Genomic DNA, 19,885 nt, shown 5'->3' with positions numbered 1-19,885 from the left:
TGAAACACAAACAGGAAACACGTCACGTCAATCATCCATTTCACAAAATAAAATTTAAAATAAAAACAGAATGTTTTAAATTCAGAATTCAGAGTTTCAGTGTTTCTGCAGATAAGATGAGATAGATTAAAATATAAATTATATTTATCTGTCTTATTTAACAAAAATGTTTTCTCTGCAGTGTTAAAAGAAAAAAAAATCTACTTAAATGAGGGAAATGTTCCTTTCCTATCACTGCTTTAAAAATACTACATTGTTATTTTCCGCTTTCACTGAGTTCAAGTTCAAGTTTCAAGTTTTATACTTTTTAAATAACAGTTTATTTTCTGCTGTTTTTTTATTATTATTGTTATATTGTTATTATTTTGTGTTTAATAAATGTCAAGGGATTTTTCATTTTATAAAAAATCTGGACTAAATGACTAATTTACAAGAAAAATGATTTAGGTGCATTTTTATTTTTTGTGCAAAAAATAAAAAAATAACAAGAAACTGCTAAAATTTTTTTTATATATTTACTACATACCATTTTACATAAAGCCACTGTGGTTGTTCTATTATTAAAAAAAAAAATATATATATATATATATATATATATTACAGGTTTTTCATGTCTGTGGGAGCCCTAACTTTTTAAATACCATAAAACTGTAAAAATAAAAATAAATAAAGAATTTAAATAAAATCAACTCGTTTACTTAAAGGACATACATTTTGCTGCTTTTTACTATAATAAAAAATATATTTTGTTGTTGAAAGAATTTGTATAAAATCCTGAGTTGAGTGTTGTGTTTTTTCTGTAGTCTGCCAGACTGTCGGCTGCATTTAATATTTAACAAACTGAATCATCATTTTTACTATCATTATTTGTGTGTTTTATGTATATATAAATTAAATGTCAGCTCTGTCTGACACTGAGAACCCCTTTTCTACCACACGGGGGCGCTGCTGTCTGCTTTAACAGCGTCGGTACCTCGGGTTCAAACACGGCGCCGCTGTACACCGGGTTGGCCGTCGTTCTCCTCTTCCGCTCCTGTCTTTTGCTCTGAATTTCTGCAATTATACATAAAAAGACATAAAAGTTGTAAATGGCGTCCGGGCTGCAGCTTCAGGACGAACAGACGGAAACAGACTCACCTTCCAGGTGGTCGTGTGTCACCAGGCCCAGAGACACCATGAAGGCCAGTTTCTGAAAGAGACAAACACGGTTACTAGGGACGGGAATGATTGATCGATGATCGATTAATGGTCGTTAAGAATTTAGTCGATCACGTGGAATTTTTAATCGATCTGTGTGTTTTTTTATTTTAATTTTATCTCTGATTGTGTATCACTATCACTGAATTAAGTTGGATGAAGCTACAGTTTGCAAACTGAAAGCTGCAATAACAATTATAAAACACACAGAAATACAAGAGGATTAGTTGGAGCATAACTACCTCTCTGTATCAAACCTTGCTGGCATCAATTACTGAATTTATTTTAATCCAAAACTTATTTAAGACATGCTTCTTCAGGGGCTAAAACATAAAATATTGAACTCCTTGATGTTTTCTTTACAGTTTAATCTCACTGAGTTAGTTTTACCATCGACAGGATCAAGTCTCTTTTCGTCCTTTCAAAATAAAAGTTATTAAAACAGGCTTTTGCACAGTCCTGTATATATATCTTTTATTTTGCCCATGTATGCATGCAGCGATAAATAGATTGTTAACCTTATGGATATTTAAGCTTCTTCCAAACGCCCATCCCTACCCATAAGTGTCATGAATATTGGGAGAAAAAATTGTGCCTCCACATATTGTACATATTGAAGTATGGTCATGTTTCCAGCCTCGCCTCTCTAGTCTGTGTAAACAGCCTCTCCTGTCCTCTCCTCTCTACTCTGTGTAAACAGCCTCTCCTCTCCTGTCCTCTCCTCTCTGCTCTGTGTAAACAGCCTCTCCTGTCCTCTCCTCTCTACTCTGTGTAAACAGCCTCTCCTCTCCTGTCCTCTCCTCTCTAGTCTGTGTAAACAGCCTCTCCTGTCCTCTCCTCTCAGCTCTGTGTAAACAGCCTCTCCTGTCCTCTTCTCTCAGCTCTGTGTAAACAGTCTCTCCTGTCCTCTCCTCTCTGCTCTGTGTAAACAGCCTCTCTTGTCCTCTCCTCTCTGCTCTGTGTAAACAGCCTCTCCTGTCCTCTCCTCTCTGCTCTTTATTTTTGGACAAGTTTTAAAAGACACATGTAGAATAAAGTGATTCTGACAGAAAAATCACAATTTTAAGCTCCGTTTTTGGTCACTTTTTCTAACAGAAACATTCGTAACCAATGAGCCATTCAGGGACCGTTGGAAAGTTCAAATTCAGATGATAATGCCTTTTTTCACATTTTCCTTCTGAGATATACTTTGTCATTTTGCCGACTCTTTAGAGAAAACATTATACAGCGTTAGGTGGGCTTTATTGGTGGTTTGCTTCAGTGCTGGTGAGATAAAGAAATATGACCCAGGAGATGCAGATAAAGGAGCTCTGCGTTGGCAGCCCCGCTAAACTAAAAGGAGTAGTTTCATCCCTATGTGTTTTTTTTCACGGGGTGTTCAAGTCAGTTGGAAGTTGATCGTTAACATTATAGATAATCGAGTTGGCAGGTTTCTTCCAAACGGCCATCCCTAGTGGTTACCGCAGGAACATATCGGCTGTGTGCCGGCGTCTCGGAGCGCTACTCACCTCTGGGTTCTCCTCCCTCTTGGGTCTGGGAGGAGGAGGAGGAGACAGCGGAGGAGTGGAGGAGGAGGGGAGGCTCACAGCGACCTTCTGCTCCGCTGCTCCTTCTGATTTAACAGTCTGCTGCCGGAGGAGGAGGAGAAGAGATTCACTGGTGATAAATCTAATCTGATCACATCTGTCTCTGTGACAAGAGGATTTTATTATCTTCTCATGATTCTGTTTCTCTTCAGTCGGAAACAAAACACTCAGTTTGTTAGTGACGGACATTCTGTTTCAGTTTCAGACATAAAACAAAACAACAACGTCCCTCTCTAAACCTTTAAGGACAAAAACATCTCTGTTAAAACTGCTATAAAAATAATTACAAATATTTACTATACATTATTATTTTCCACTTTCACAGAGTTAAATCTTTTAACAAACATCAGTCCTGATCATAACAAACAAATATTTATTCTTTGTCAGAATTTTAACCCTTTTAAATTTGTTTAATATTGTTTTTTATTTGGGAAATAAACAAAAAACATTTAATTTAATTTTTTTTTCATTTAATTTAATTTTTTTTTGTTTTTCATGCATGTGGGAACCTTGAAATATATAATTATATCAATAATTACCAACAAAACTTATTTAGAGGCAATTTTTTCTGCAGTGTTAAAACAAAAAAAATCAACTTGGTAACCTCAATGACGTAAATGTTCCTTTCCTAAAAATGCTACAAAAAAAAATACTGTAGGTTAATATTATTTTCCCATTTCACAGAGTTAAATCTTTTCCGTCCTGATCATAATGACTAAATATTAATTCATTTTTTTAAAGCTGGTTTACATAAAGCCAGTTACACAAAAGTTTTTTATTTAAACAAACACAAAAATGAATTATTTCCCAGGTTTTTCATGATGATGGGAGTCCTGAAAATATTCATTATTATTATTTTTTTTAAATATTATTATTTTGTGTATTATACATGTTAGTCCAGATGATAACATTTTTGATAAAATAAAAAATCCTGTGTCAATAATTGACTGCAAAATGATTTAGATGCATCTTATAAAACTCCAGACACTCAAAGATATTCAAACTCTTTAAAAACACAAAACATTATGTAAACAAACAGACATTTGAAGTGTTAAAAGTCTGAAAAATTTAAATTAATGAGTGAGAGTGGAAAATAACAATATATAGTAATGTAAATATATATATACGCGTGTGTGTGTGTATATATATACGCGTGTGTGTGTATATACACACACATATATACATATGTATATATATGACATATATAAATACATATATGTCATATATATACATCCATACATATATTTACATTACTATATATTATTATTTTCCACTCTCACTTTTTACCCTTTAAATGCCAGTTTGTTTACATAATGTTTTGTGTTTTTAATATCTTTGAGTGTCTGGAGTTTATAAGAGACTTTTTAAAGGAGCTCAGCTCAAACTGACAACATGACAGAAAACTACAGCTTTGCCAAAACGTCTGTCGATGCATAAACACAACCAACATGATGGAAAGATGACCGTGTGACTCGTGGCGGCGTGTCAGAGTCGTAGAAAAGAAGCTTACATGCACGCTGCTGTTATCCTGCAGACTGGGCTCAGGCGGGACTCGTACCTTGGGCTCGGGGGTCAGGCTGCTGATCTGGATGGGCTTGGCGGTGGTCGGGGTGAGGATCGGGGTGAGGTTGGGCGCCGGGGCGGAGCTGGCGAGGCGGGCGGGGGGCGGCGGAGACGGGCGTGGTGATGACGATGCCCGTCAGCGGGGTGGCGCCCGTCTTGCTGCAGGGCTGCCCGTTGACGATGCGGACCTGGTGGATCGGCGCCGCCGACGGCAGCGAGGACGACAGCTTGGTCGCCAGCATGACCGGCCTCTGGAGCAGCTGGGGCGCCGCCATCATGGGCGGGGGAGGGGCCGGGGCGATGTGGACGTTGGTGGGCGTGGCCGGTTTTGGCCTGACCTGCTGACGACAGACAGCCAATCAGAAACAGGCACCGAAATGATCAGACACTGCTGGGTAACGCCACTGTGGAGCTCTGTCTCTGTCTCGGACTGGACTAGTAACACTGCTAGTACTACTACTACTACTACTACTAGTACTACTACTACTTCTACTACTACTACTACTACTACTACTTATCCTGCCAGTATTAGGGTTGTAAAAGTATCTATACTCAAAAAAGTACCGATACTAAAACGTGTCTCCGACTGGACTAGTAACACTGCTAGTACTACTACTGCTACTTCTACTAGTACTACTACTACTGCTACTACTACTACTACTACTAGTACTGCTACTGATACTACTACTACTTATCCTGCTAGTATTATGGTTGTCAAATGTATCGATACTCAAAAAAGTATCGATACTAAAATGTGTCTCGGACTGGACTAGTAACACTGCTAGTACTACTACTACTGATACTACTACTAGTACTGATACTGATACTACTACTACTGATGCTGATACTACTTCTACTTATCCTGCTAGTATTAGGGTTGTCAAAAGTATCAATACTCAAAAAAGTATCGATACTAAAACGTATCCGGATACGATGCTCATTTTCAAAAGTATCGAGTATCTGAAGCTTTTTATCATAGTTGCAGTTTCTTTTTGTACAACTGTTTTTTATTATAAATATTTAACCTGTGGTTCTGTTCATTTTTACATGTTGCATTTTTCTTGTTGATAAAAATATTTCTGTTAAATTTTGGGGTCTTTGTTTTTATCCTGGTGGTATCGAAAATGGTATCGAGTTTCAAATATTTTCCTGAGTATCGGTATCTAGTTGAAAATCTTAGTATCGTGACAACCCTAGCTAGTATTACTGCTTCATCCTTCCATTTTAAAGTACAACTGACATATTTTATTTGTTTTGTAGGACTTTATAGAGAGAGAACTCATAAATGTCTTTTGTGCAGTTAACAGTTATAACAGTTATAACGACACAAATCACAAAAAGGTTGAATTTCTCGGAAAATTATTTTTTAAGTGTTAATAAAATGTAATTTATATATGAACACTTTTCTACTTTGCCCACAAGTGTCCTGAATGTAGTAAAATCAGTTTTCTCCACATATTGTACATATCAAAGTATTGTTATGTCTCCAGCCTCTCCTGTCCGCTCCTCTCAGCTCTGTGTAAACATCCTCTCCTGTCCTCTCCTCTCAGCTCTGTGTAAACAGCCTCTCCTGTCCTCTCCTCTCTGCTCTGTGTAAACAGCCTCTCCTGTCCTCTCCTCTCAGCTCTGTGTAAACAGCCTCTCCTGTCCTCTCCTCTCTGCTCTGTGTAAACAGCCTCTCCTGTCCTCTCCTCTCAGCTCTGTGTAAACAGCCTCTCCTGTCCTCTCCTCTCTGCTCTGTGTAAACAGCCTCTCCTGTCCTCTCCCCTCAGCTCTGTGTAAACAGATTCCCAGTGAATATTTGTCACGTGACCGTTGGTCTCAGCAAAATCAATCATGTCTTCAGTGTCTCTGATGAGCGGAATTTAATGTTTTTAACAGGATCTGGTTTATTTTAAATGACACATGAAGAATAAAGACACAATATCAATATTTTAAGACTCATTTTGGTCACTTTTTTGTAACGGAAACTTTCCTAACCTAGGAACCTGCTCTGTTCAAGGACCGTCGGAAAAATCAAACTTGTTTTTTACAGTTTCTTTCTATGACAAACGGTTGATTTTTGGTGATTTTAAAAAAGAAAACATAAGTTCTAAGCAGCAGGTTGATGGGTTTAGAGTTAACCTGCTAATATGATCTGTGTGACCTGCTCTACTCTGTTTCTTTATTCATTTTGCTGCCTGTTTGTTCTGTCAGTTGTTGGAGCTGCAGGCGCTCCCAGTGGCGTTACTCGGCTCAGCTGAACGTCACCAACACGTCTCCACTGAAAGGGTTAAAACACACCAACAGCCAGGAACACAAAATACCAAGAAGCTGCAGGAAAAACGAGCTCTCACCACAAAAGGTATAAAAAACACACTCACGCACGCACATTCACAGGCAGGAAACCTCGAAAACAACCCGTTCACAGGTCAGTTGGAAAATCAAATTAAAAAAGCACAACGAGAGGAGAAGAGATGAGTAAGAGGCAGCACAGAGCAAACAATGTTTTAGTGCCACGGAGCAAGGCATGAGTGTTTGCTTTGCTGCCCTCTGCTGGAGAGTGAGCGAGTCACCGCAGGTCGGGCCACACACACTGATCTGAGGGGGGTTAGGGTTGGAGGCGGGTCTTACAGGGACGCACCTGTGGCTGAAAGGTGGGTCGAGGCGTCAGTCTAGGAGGAGGAACAAACTGAGGAACTTTGATTGGCTGGGCGGCGGCGGCGGCGGCGGTGGCCTGCACCTGAGACAAAACCACAGCACATGTGGATCCCAGTTGCACGAAATACCGACACTAGAAAGTGTCGCAACAGCCTGCCGGTAAAAAACGCTCAGAACACCACGATTATCAGGTCATCTTCACCACGACGTCACGGCGTTTAACCTTCAGCTGCTGTTTCAACCGTCAGCTTTAAAGCTTTAAAGTTCTGCTTCAAACTCCACGAGGCCAGTTTGTGTTTGATGATGGTAGAACACGGAAAACCGGAGATACGGTCAAATAGTTTTGAAGATGTTCTCCTCATTTTACCTCTTAGATGTTTGATTTGGAACCAACATTTAAAACTTGCACAACGGCGTTTAGGGGCAAATATGGAAAAAAAAATACGGACCCGGTGGAGGGGGAGCTAATATTTTAATTAATAATCTCTTATTTAATCTAATATATTTTATTTTTTGAGGAAAAAGTCACAAATTTATGAGGAAAAAAGTGGCAAATCTATGAGAAAAAAAGTTGCAGATTTCTGAGGAAAAAGTAGCAAAACTGAGAAGAAAAGTAGCAGATTCATGAGATCAAAAATTACGTTTCTATGAGAAAAAGTTGCAGATTTGAGAAAAAAGTGCAAAATCTGTGAGGAAAAAAAGTTGCAGATTTATTAGGAAAAAAGTGGCATATATAAAAGAAAAAAGTAGTAGATTTACTAGATTAAAGTGGCAAAACTACAAGAAAAAAGTTGCAGATTCATGAGAAAAAAGTAGCAGATTTATGAAAAAAATTAGCAGATTTATGAGAAAAAAGTGGCAAATCTATGAGAAATAAGTAGCAGATTTAGGAGATTAAAAGTGGCAAATCTACAAGAACAAAAGTGGCAGATTTTTGAGGAAAAAAAAAAGTGTTTTGTTTTTATCAAGGAACCTGAACACACCACAGAAGCCCGGTCTGTTTTTCCTTTGGGTTTTTTTTCATACTCTGCCCTAATACGCCAACGTATGACCGTGTTCAGAAAGTTAAAAAAAAAAAATCTTTTCTAAATCAGAAAAGGAGCCAAAAGGTGTTCAGTGTCAGCAGGAGTTTCCAGCCTGTGTGTATTTTTGATGTTGTTGGTCAGCAGTTATGGAAGAGAAATAAATAATTATCTCTTCAACGCTTTAAAAAGTCGGGAAGTGTTTAATTGGAAGGAGAACACCTGTCAATCATCAGCAAGGGTCCAAAAAACAAAAAGTGTTATTTAATTATAATCTGTTAGTAATAAATAACATCTGGCTGAGAATATAAATAATCTCCAGTCACAACGAGACAGTGACGAAGAACTCAATAAACTAGCAGTAACTAGAGTGAAACAGACTCCAGATGTCTGCACACAATGCAGACTTTAATCAATTTTAATTAATAAAGAAAACATCTGTCGTCCATTATTCTGTTTACTGACGTTACTGATGTTTCTGTCGTGATTTGGTTTCAGTTTGAGATATTTCGACACGTTATCATTAGGGCCGGGACTCGATTAAAAAAATTAATCTAATTAATTAGAGGCTTTGTAATTAATTAATTGAAATTAATCGCATTTTAATCGCATATAAATATTTGACCTGAGAACAGTGAGACGTAATTTTTTTCACATGGATTTTTAGTATACCATTGAATAATGACTGAATACATAAGCTTAAGCAACAAAAATATTGTTTATTTTTGTTCAAGTCCAACAGACCAGTGACATTTTTACCATTAAGTGTAGCAATAGCATATTTATAAATATAGTACATTTCATAAATCCAGGTAGCCTATAGGTAGGTAGACCTTCTGTAAGCTAGAATACTTTGGTTTTTGAAGAAAAATACAATCCACGCTAGCTAGCACACTAGCCGCTAGCTGCTATATGTTTAGCATTGAGGTGATACTTGAGGCTGGATGTGAATTCCTTGTTGCCTAGCAACACAACCATGCTCTTATGGACGCTTCCATCCGTTGGTTTTTAGTAACTAAATGTCCCATCATCCACGGGGCCAACCAAAGGTCTCATCAGCTTCTTCCTTCATGTTCACTGTGGTTTGTTGTTGTCTGAACTCATCAACGCTAGTTGGTGCTCCAGTATAATCGGTCCGCCTGAAACTCATCCAGGGAGAAATGTTCCGCGGTGCAAAAATAAGTGCAATTAAAATGCGTAAATTTTTTAAAACGCGTTCATTTTTGTGTAATGAATTCATCTTAATTAACGCGTGTAAGTCCCGGCACTAGTTATCGTGCATCTTTTAATCTCGTGACGTGTGGACGGATTTCTCTGCGACACTTTTTAAATTTGTGACGTTGAAGCAGCCGTAAAAACATCCGTCTGGCTGCCGAAGGGCCACCACTCACACCGCCGCCACACGCTCCCTAAAAACCTCCGTTAAAAACCCACAGGCGAACAGAGCGCCGCCTAAAAGCTCGTCTTCCGTCACCAGTTCCCCTACGGATGACGACACAAACTGAACAATAAGTCAGATTAGAGGAGGAGCGGCGAGGGCGGCGGCGGCGCGGGCTGAGAGTCTTACCACCATGGCGTTCTTGGAAACCAGCCGCACGGGCTCCGAGCTCTGATTGGTCAGCTTGCTGGCCACCTGCAGGTTGATGGGCGCGTTCTGCAGGTCAGGTTTGGTGATAGCTGTGGTAACCATAGCGACAGTGGGCGGGCGTTGTGGCAGGACAGAGCCGGGCAGGGCGGGCGTGGCGGCAGCTTTCAGCACCAGAGGTAGAGTCTTCGTGGTGAGGACCGGCGTGACCGTCAGGGTCTGCTGAGGGAGAATTTAACCCGTGAGACACAGCGGAGGGAAGCATTGATCTGGTTCTCTTTTGAGTCTTTGCATATCTAAAAACACATTATTTCTCATAAAGCATTAGCTGCACATTAGAAAGTCTTTTTCTTTGAGTGTAAATCAAAAGCTATGAAGTATTTAATGAAGTTCACTGCAGCGTGATATTCAATCTGATCGTCTTAATTACATTCAAAGACAGAAAATTGTTTTATATGGAAATTTAGCTCCTCTCCTTTGATTTATCAAGCTGTTTAATTTCCCTCAGTTCTTGTACAAGTGTGTGTGTGTGTGTGTGTGTGTGTGTGTGTGTGTGTGTGTGTGTGTGTGTGTGTGTACCTGCTGCAGTCCTCCAGGTATCTGCTGCTGCAGCAGGTTGGCCGGCTTGATGTCGCCGCCTGCTGGAGGAGTTTGGACGTGCAGCTGCAGTTTGGCCTCCGGCTCCTGCTTCACCAACAGCTCCTTCCTCAGCTGCTCCACCACCTTCTTCTGCAGGAGGAGAGAGGAGGAGGAGGGGGGAGGAGGAGGAGAGGAGGAGGGAGGAGAGGGGAGAAGAGAGGATGAGGAGGAGAGAGAAGGAGGAGGAGGAGGAGTAAGAGAGAGGAGGAGGAGAAGAGGAGGGAGGAGAAGAGGAGAGAGGAGGGAGGAGAGGAGGAGGAGGAGGAGAGGAGAGAGGTGGAGAGGAGGATGAGGAAGGAGGAGGAGAGAGAGAAGAGAGGAGGAGAGAGGATGAGGAGGAGGAGGGGGGAGAGGAGGAGGAGGAGGAAGGAGGAGGAGAGAGAAGAGAGGAGGAGAGAGGATGAGGAGGAGGGAGGAGAGAGAAGGAGGAGGAGGAGGAGGAGAGAAGAGGAGGAAGAGAGGAGGAGGAGAAGAGGAGGGAGGAGAGGAGAGAGGAGGGAGGAGAGGAGAGAGGAGGAGGGAGGAGGGAGGAGGAGAAGGGAGGAGGGAGGAGGAGAAGGTAGGAGGGAGTAGGAGGAGAGAGGAGGAGGGAGGAGAGTAGAGAGGAGGAAAGGAGAGGAGAGAGGAGGATGAAGAAGAGAAGGAGAGAGGAGGGAGGAGGAGGAGGAGAGGAGAGAGGAGGTTAAATGCAGAGTAAATACTGTTCTCAACAGCATCAGTATTTCAGCAGAAGAATCTCCTCGATGTGTGAATCTCAAACTTCTCTGTTCTCCTCATTTACAGTCCTGTGGAGTTCAACGTCTCTTAAAGGGACAGTGTGCATTTATGAGTCAGTGTGTTCAGTCAGTAGATGGCCGTCAGAACGTCCCCAGTTTGGAGGAGCACCCAATCAGAAAATAAATAAATAAATAGCCAAAAAAATCCACCATTTATCATAGAAAGAAACTGTAAACACAGACATTATCGTCAGAGTTTGAACTTTCTGACGGCCCTTGAATGTATCAATATTCACAAACGTTTCAGTTATAAAAAGTGACCAAAACTTGTGTTAAATGTTGATATTTGTGTCAGAATCTCTTATTTTTACAAATATTCACTGAAAATCTGTTTACACAGAGCAGAGAGGAGAGGACAGGAGAGGAGAGACTGGAAAGAAATATAACTTTTTTTCCCTAATATTTGTGACACTTTTGGGGTTATTTTATTTATTTCATTATTGAATAAATTAAACTTTTTTCCTGATTTCTGTCATTCTAACAGTGTTTTTCTACACAAAGTCATGTTTGAGTTGTTCCGATTGTGCTGATTCCTTAGAGCTGCAGGACTTATAGATTTATACAGAATTTATATATTGCAGTGAAACACAAAGACACAGAGAGTAAAACATAAAAAGAGCAAAAAAAAAACCCCCATCTCATTGTGGTTTTAGAGGGTTAATGAATCTAACCGTTTTATTGTTATTGATTTCATCCGCTCACGTTAGAGACATTCACACACGCTGCAGCACTGACTGGATCAATACTTCACATGAAGACATTTTTTTTTCTACAACAAGACAAACAGAAAGTTAAGGAGCATCTGATCACGACTGCAGCAGCAGATAATCAATAATCAGCGCTGCGATCTGATTGGCTGCTGCTGCAGACCGGAGAGAATAATGGAGCAAGAAACACATTGTAAGGTAGACTAATGGAGTACAGAAGAAGAAGGACACACACACACACACACACTACACACACACAGCTGGAGCAGAAGATAAAGCCCATGTGTTGCCTGGCAACGCTGGACTCAACTTAATGCAGCGACAGACGATTATAAAGCCGAGGCGCGGGCTGGAAGTGCCCCGGGTCTCTTTCAGAGAGCCGTTTGACCTGCAGTTAATAATGTGCACGACTTTATCTGCTGCTGAGGGACGTTTCATCACGCAGGATTAGACCGCGCTTATCGACTGCTGGCTAAAGGATCAGTCCGAGCAGAAATCACACACAGGAACACGTTTTCTCTCCTGTTTAACCTGCGGCGGCGTCCAGACGGTTTGACTCGGCGCTCAGATAAAGTCTGGACTTTGTTTCTGTGACTCCAGATAATCTTCTCAGCAGAAACTCAGCAGATTAAATGTCGGAGTTTTACTTTTACTGCAAACCAAAGATAGAATATGCAGAATATATTGAATTTAAAGCACTGAAACCTGTTCTCATTGTGAACAAATGTTTTTTAACAATTTAAATACTTGGAAAGTTAGAAAAAAAATCCAATCCTCAATTCCAAAGAAGTTGAAACTTTGTCACAAAGGATTAACGAATCATCGCATTCTGTTTTATTGTCACAGAGACAATATATTTCAAGATCAAACAGATAAAGTCTGGACTTTGTTTCTGTGACTCCAGATAATCTTCTCAACAGAAACTCACCAGAATAAATGTCGGATTTTTACTTTTACTGCAAACCAAAGATATAATATGCAGAATATATTGAATTTAAAGTATTGAAACCTGTTCTCATTGTGAACAAATGTTTCTAACAATTTAAATACTTAAAGTTAGAAAAAAATCAAATCCTCAATTCCAAAGAAGTTAAGACTTTGTTACAATTAATCAGAATGTGATGATTATTTAATCCTTCGTGACAGAGACGATATATTTCAAGATCAAACAGATAAAGTCTGGACTTTGTTTCTGTGACTCCAGATAATCTTCTCCACAGAAACTCACCAGAATAAATGTGGGAGTTTGACTTTTACTGCAAACCCCAGATAAGTTGAATATGCAGAATATATTGAATTTAAAGCACTGAAACCTGTTCCCATTGTGAACAAATGTTTAACAATTTAAATACTTAGAAAACTCAGAAAAAATTCCAATCCTCAATTCCAAAGAAGTTAAGACTTTGTCACAATAAAACAGAATGTGATGATTCTTTAATCCTTCGTGACAGAGATAATATATTTCAAGATCAAACTGATAAAGTTTTGGCTTTTTTCGTAAATAGAAACTCTGAATTTGAGCCGTTCAAGGACCGTTGGAAAGTTAGAACTCCTACAATAACGCCTGTTTTTTTTTGCAGTTTCTTTCTATGATCAACTGTATTCTTGTAAACTCTTTATCAGCGAGCCGACCATGGTGCTTTTACTTTGGCCGTTATTGTAAAATATCACAGTTTTCAAACCTGCTAACGGGTTTAATACTCTTTTAGTGTCAGTTGAGTTATTTTCTCAGTCAGGATCAGAATCTGCTCCGACTACAGCAAATATTAAATTATTTTCAGTTTGGAATGTCAGAGTGTTTGTGTCGATAAAACACCAGATTTTGTTTCAAAATCAAACATTTTTTTCAAGGAATATATTCACATTCAGGCATATTCCAAACACTGAAAACAAAAATGTTAAACTTAAGAATTTTTCACACTTCTACCAACATATCTGCAATGCTAGATACAATAGACAAAACTATTCTGTCTTCTGTAATTATGCTCTACGTTTTGCTAACCACAGTTATTTGTGTTTTTTCTAACTTGTATTAGCTTGAATTCAGTAAAACATTGAATATTAAATTGTTCAGAACAATAGGCGTGTTTCCACTGAGTACTTTCTAAGTACTTTTTGTGAAGCGGCTGAGTGTTTTGGCTCCGCCCACTAGTTAGTTCCCCTCAGCCTCTGTTTCATACAGGTTCTTTTGTAGCTGCTAACCAACAGAGTTAATGTGACAACAAACCGACAAGCAGTGTTTCCAGCTTAGCAACATTTAGCGACTATTCAGACCCTCTAGAGACTCTTTTTCAAAAAAGCGACTAGTGACAAATCTAGAGACTTTTTCTGGTGTTATTGGAGACTTTGAGACTCGGCGTCCTAAAGCACTCACAAGCGGCCCAGTCCTCCCGCAGCAGTCTCTCCCAGCCTGATTTATGCAGCTCACAGACTGTTTAGAGACCCCAGGATGCAGAAAGATTCACATACAAGGACACAATAACACATTTTACTGCAGGGGATTCAGGGGTCAAAGGAACCTCTTTGAAAATTGCCACACTTTTTTTTTACTTGCTAAAGTTCAGCCAAACTTTCCAGGTTTTTTGCACTTAATTTCTGCAGAGATATGACAACACGTTTGGCTTGTTTTATATGACATCAGTTTCTCCACTGAGGCTTTTAAAGGTATCCTGCATAATGAAGAAATGGCTGAAGGATGGATTGATATTGTGTACAGCATCTTTGTAATGGAAACAATTACTTTCAATTTAAGAACACAAGTAGAGGTATTTATTGAAAATTGGCAAAAATGGATTACATATGTCTCTACCATAAAACCATATTTCAGGAAATCTCAGATTGGACGATCAGAATACTTTCATTTCTTTGTACCTTTCTCTTTTTTCTTTTTTTGGGGGGTGTTTTCCAATCCCCTTTTGTACGCTTTTACTTTTCCCTTGATATTTTCTGTATTTGTCAATAGGTCTTCATTTTGATTGTTTGTTCATTTACATGTAAAATCAAAAACCAATAAAAAGTAAATGACAAAAAAATAAAGTTATCCTGCAACTTCATGTAGAATAAAAGGGATTTTGAAGATATAATCACCATTTTAAGCTTGTTTTTTGGTCACTTTTGCCTTCACAGTTTCGAGCAGTCAGAGCAGGAAATGTTAACCCCTCAGCGCCCAGTCTGCAAATGAATCATGCATGCACGAAATCGCCACTTTAACCGTCTCCAATCAGCATCGACTAGTCAGTAGTGGCTCAGAAAGTAGCTACCCGAGGCAGGAACTTTCTGATCCGCTAACCGGTGAAGTTGGGCAGATCCTCTCTCCCAAGCCACACCCAAAACGGCTCACTAGAGAAAAGTTCCTGATGGAAATGCACCTAATGTGTCAGCAGCTCCTGTTTGCAGAGTTTCATGGATGTACAGACAACTCTCAGTGGGTTACTTTGACTCTTAAGAAAACATAAAAGCTAAAACCAAATAAACAAAATTTTCAACCAACTTCGGCCGCATGTTTTTCTATGATTTCTATGTGTTTCCCATTAATGAATGTGTATCATGTTGCATCTCTGTAAGTGTTTTAAAGTTTTTCTGCTGCAGCAGTCGAATCAGAGTAAATTTAGAAACAGATAAATGGCTTTTTTAAATAAAAAAAATTTTTTTTATAAATCACAGCAACAGATGAACAGAAGCTGATATTGGAGGTAAACTCCGAGAGCCAACAGGTTTTTACAGGCAGACACATTCCAGTGAACAGTCCACAGGTATCTGTCTGGTTAAAACTCGTCCACAGAAGAAGAAGAAGAAGAAAAACCTCCAGCAGCTCGTTTACATTCAAACACAGCAAAGAGTTTGAGCTGCTGGAGGAGCTGCAACCTGCTGCAGCCTCGCAGGAAACAATGAGACGTTTTCAGCTCAGACTGCATCTGAATGCTGTTCTAGTGAAGCCAACAGTCAGAATCAGGAGGAAGTTAGAACCACTACAGACTCCTTCTACATTAAATCACTTAAAAACTAATCGTGAGCCACAAACCAATAAGGACAACGAAACGTGACCACTGAGTCTGATGAAAAAGCTCCATAATTCTGGTTTATATTCATATATTTCCATAAATGTGGGTGAAAGCAACATTAGAGCTGCAGACAGCAGAGAGACGTGATAAAAGCATCCATCCATTAACTTTACTCTGCTGCTTGCATTTCATTTGCATGTGAACATCCTCAGACAGTCACTGTGTCTGAAAACACCTTGACTCGTTACGTAAGACACAAAAACAAACAGCTTTCTATTTTTACTGCATAGCGTTACCTCGGCTCATTTAAAAACATCTTTATAAAAAGGCACCAGTTCTTCTTATTCCACAACCAGCAGTTCAGATTCTACATGAATCTGGAAGCAGCAGCAACAAAGTGTTACACAGGAGGAAAACTAGATATGAAGAGATAAAAATAGGATGAGCTGAACGTGGTTAAAAATAAAGACAAAACAACAACAAAAGATTCAGAAAGAATGAAAAAAAAAAAGATATTTTAAGATATAACTCTGGACGTCTCAAGACAAACTAACTGGTGAACAGGTTCTTTCTTCTCTCCTGACAGCTTCACAACACTCACTAACATATGAACATCTCAAGCATTTTCAGTCCTCTACTGGACTCAAACAGCCACAAAGAAACACAAAGTGACCACAAAGAGGCATGAAACAGATGAAAAACAACCACAACAGAATGCAAACTGACCACAGAAGAGCAAAAGACATGAAAAACTGCCATAAAGACACACAAAAGAAACACAAAGAGGCACAAAACAACCACAAAGATACAAAGTGACCATAAAGAGACGCAAAACAGCCACAAAGAGACGTAAAAAACAATCACAAAGATGCACAAAACATCCACAAAGAGATACAAAGTGACCATAAAGAGGCACGAAAGAGATGAAAAATAACCACAACAGAATGCAAACTGACCACAGAAGAGCAAAAGACATGAAAAAATATCACAGAGATACACAAAAACACTAAGAGGCACAAAACAAACACAATGAGGCAAAACCAGCCACAAAGAAACACAGAACAACCACAGAGATACAAAGTGGCTATTAAGAGACACAAAACAACCACAAAGAGGCACAAAACAACCACAAAAAACATGCAAAACAAACAAAGCGATACAAAGTGACCATAAAGAGGCACAAAACAGCCACAAAGAGACACAAAATAACCACAAAGAAACACAAGACAAACACAGAGGGCACAAAACAGCCACAAAGAGACACAAAACAACAACAAAGAGGCACAAAAAAACACAAAAACACGCAAAACAAACAAAGAGATACAAAGTGACCATAAAGAGGCACAAAACGGCCACAAAGAGACGGAAAACAATCACAAAACAATCACAAAGAGACAAAAAAAAACACAAAACAGCCATAAAGACACACAAAACAAACACAAAGACATGCAAAAGAAACACAGATACAAAGCGACCACAAAGAGGCACAAAACAACCTAAAAAAGGCACAAAGCAACTACAAAGAGATGCAAAACAACCACAAAGACGCAAAAAACACCCACGAAGAGGCAAAATCATTGGCCGCTGAGGTTGCATCAGCGTCCGGTTCAGAGAGTGAAAGTTGAGATCGTGTCCTGTTGTTATGCTGAGTTACTCTGTGGACAACAATGATGCAGCTAAAACCATTTAAAGAACAGGAAGGCAATAAAATATAAAATAAATTAACAGATGAGATGTCAAACAATAAAAAGCCTTCAGTCTTCATTAAAGATCCAACAGGTCTTTGTTTTAATGATTTCCCCATTTTAACTTCCTTCCTCTCTGATTTCTAACAGACACATTTTTGAATCTTGGTTCAACAAGTTTTATTTTCCCAGATGATTAAAACAATATCTGAATATTTCGTACGACAGCTGATCCATATCAGCTCCAGACAACCACTTTCTCCTCCGTCACTTCCTCTAAAACCTCTTTGTTTCAAGTTTGGTCAGAGAGAATTATTATTAATATTCAACATGCAGATGTGAGTTTTAAAATAGACTGAAAAAAAAGAGTGAACCGTGTCCTTAAAAGCAGCCATTTCCTCATCTGAACTGCTGCAGACACAATCTGCTGAGAGCCTCATTAACTGAAACACACCGTAAACCAGCTGAGAGAGTATGTGTGTGTGTGTGTGTGTGTGTGTGTGTGTGTGTACCTGCTTCTCGCTGAGTGCTGTGATCTTTGCTTGAAGTTCGTGCAGCTGCTTCTTCAGATCTGCGTTCTGGAAACAGGAGTGAGGAGTTAGACGGAGTAAAGTTTTATAAAAAACACAAAAAAAAAACCAAAACATGTGATCAATACATCTGTGATCAATGTAAACATTTGGAGGGTTTACCTGGGGGTCCTGCTTCATCTGGGCAACCAGTTTCTGCAGAAGAAGAAAGAGAGACAGTCAGGAAAACACACGTCACAGTGACACCTGCTGGTCACAGACGGGAACTACAACCACAGGGCTGCACAGAGATCAACAAATGAATGTTTAAAAGAAAGAAAATCAGTCCAGGAATGGATGAAGTCATTTTTATCAGAGCAGGATTTCCTGTATTAAAAGGCCCTGAAATATTACATTATATAAATATTATATTCTTAATCTGCTTCTGAGCATAATCGATGGGATCTTGCTGGTTTGAAGTATATTTTTATTCACTGTTTAGATATTTAAAACTGCATCTTTTGCATTTGTTCCAACACATTTAGTGTTAAATTTAACACTTTTTGACCACTTGAGAATTTATATAAAAGGTCAAAAATCCCTCCAGAATCCCACATCGCCACCATGCTGTGCTTTGGTTTCAAACTTTAGACATTTTGGGTCATTTGAGGTCAAGTTTCACTCACTAACATCATCACACATGAAGAAAATTGGGCTCATTGAATCCACAAGAGTCTCAGCTTTACACTCAGACCCCATTTATGCAGCTCTCAGACTGTTTAGGGACCCCAGGATGCACAAAGACTCACACACAAGAGGACACAATAACACATTTTACTGCAGGAGGAACACTGCCGGGGATTCAGAGGGCAAAGGTACCTCTTTGAGAATTACTAGTTTTTTACTTGCTGAAGTTCAGCCACTTTCCAGCTTTTTTGCACCAACTTCCTGCAGAGATATCACATCATGTTTGGCTTGTTTCATATGACATCAGTTTCTCCACTGAGGCTTTTAAAGTTATCCTGCAACAGCCTCGAAGCAAACTGTTGACATGTAGATTTGGAAGATATATCGCAATTTTAAGCTTCTTTTTGGTCACTTTTTCATACAGGAAGCATTCATAACACACGATCCCTTCAAGGACTGTTGGAAAGTTCAAACTTTGATAATAATGCCTGTTTTAACAGTTTCTTTCTATGACCAACTGTGTATTTTTGGGGAATTCTTAAAAAGAAAACATACTTTTCAGCAGTGGTGGAAGGTATCCAGATCTATTCACTAAAAGTATTAACAACACACTGTGAAATTAGTCTCAAAATGTACTTACAGTATCAAAAGTAAAAGTACTCAAGATGCAGATTGTTTTATAAATTCTAAATATATTATTAGATTACAATTATTATTGATGCATTTATGTAAGCAGCGTTTTAATTTGTAAAGATAGGGCTCATTTTAACTACTTAATATACTGGTATGTGCTTTAATTTATAAATATCACTTTAAATTGTTGAATCTCGACCTGACAAGTAACTAGCTAAATGTAGCAGAGTAAAAAGTACAATATATACTTTTTTAAATGTGGAAATGTAGAAATATAAAGTTACATTAAATGGAAATACTGAAGTAAAGTAAAAGTATCTCAAAATTGTACTTCAGTACAGTACCTGAGTAAATGTACATTCCACCACTGCTTTTCAAACCCAGCAGCAGGTTTCGTAGTATAGAGATTTAATTCATGAATTGATTTAGCGCGTCGCTGCAGTAGTGGAAAGAGAAAACATCTCTGGGGATTTTAATGGTATTAACATGAATGTCGACTAAAGGATCCTCCTCCCTGAGCAGTTTGTTCTCTAGATGAACTCCGTTTCTGCTGCTCTGAACACTCAAACCAACTCTGGTGACCGAAGAACAACTTTGCTGAAAAAATGGGGTTCTGGGTTCTCAGAGTCGGTTGTCTGTAAGTGAGAACGCAGAC

At 39.1% G+C, this 19,885-nt stretch overlaps 1 protein-coding gene across 1 annotated transcript in view; it reads right to left on the bottom strand.

Moving 5' to 3' along the window:
* Positions 1-19,885, bottom strand: part of LOC131974017 (PHD finger protein 21A-like) — a 49,491-nt gene that overhangs the window by 15,852 nt on the left and 13,754 nt on the right. The window contains exons 5-13 of the mRNA XM_059336176.1: positions 18,094-18,126; positions 17,914-17,979; positions 10,173-10,322; positions 9,576-9,815; positions 6,970-7,068; positions 4,440-4,684; positions 2,706-2,853; positions 1,138-1,189; positions 974-1,053 (exon numbers count right to left, since the gene is read on the bottom strand). Coding sequence (XP_059192159.1) covers positions 974-1,053; positions 1,138-1,189; positions 2,706-2,853; positions 4,440-4,684; positions 6,970-7,068; positions 9,576-9,815; positions 10,173-10,322; positions 17,914-17,979; positions 18,094-18,126 — 1,113 coding nt within the window. The remainder of the gene's footprint in view (positions 1-973; positions 1,054-1,137; positions 1,190-2,705; positions 2,854-4,439; positions 4,685-6,969; positions 7,069-9,575; positions 9,816-10,172; positions 10,323-17,913; positions 17,980-18,093; positions 18,127-19,885) is intronic.

Source organism: Centropristis striata, chromosome 6, assembly GCF_030273125.1.
Source record: "Centropristis striata isolate RG_2023a ecotype Rhode Island chromosome 6, C.striata_1.0, whole genome shotgun sequence".
NCBI lineage: Eukaryota > Metazoa > Chordata > Actinopteri > Perciformes > Serranidae > Centropristis > Centropristis striata.
This window is presented reverse-complemented; position numbering and strand designations above follow the sequence as displayed.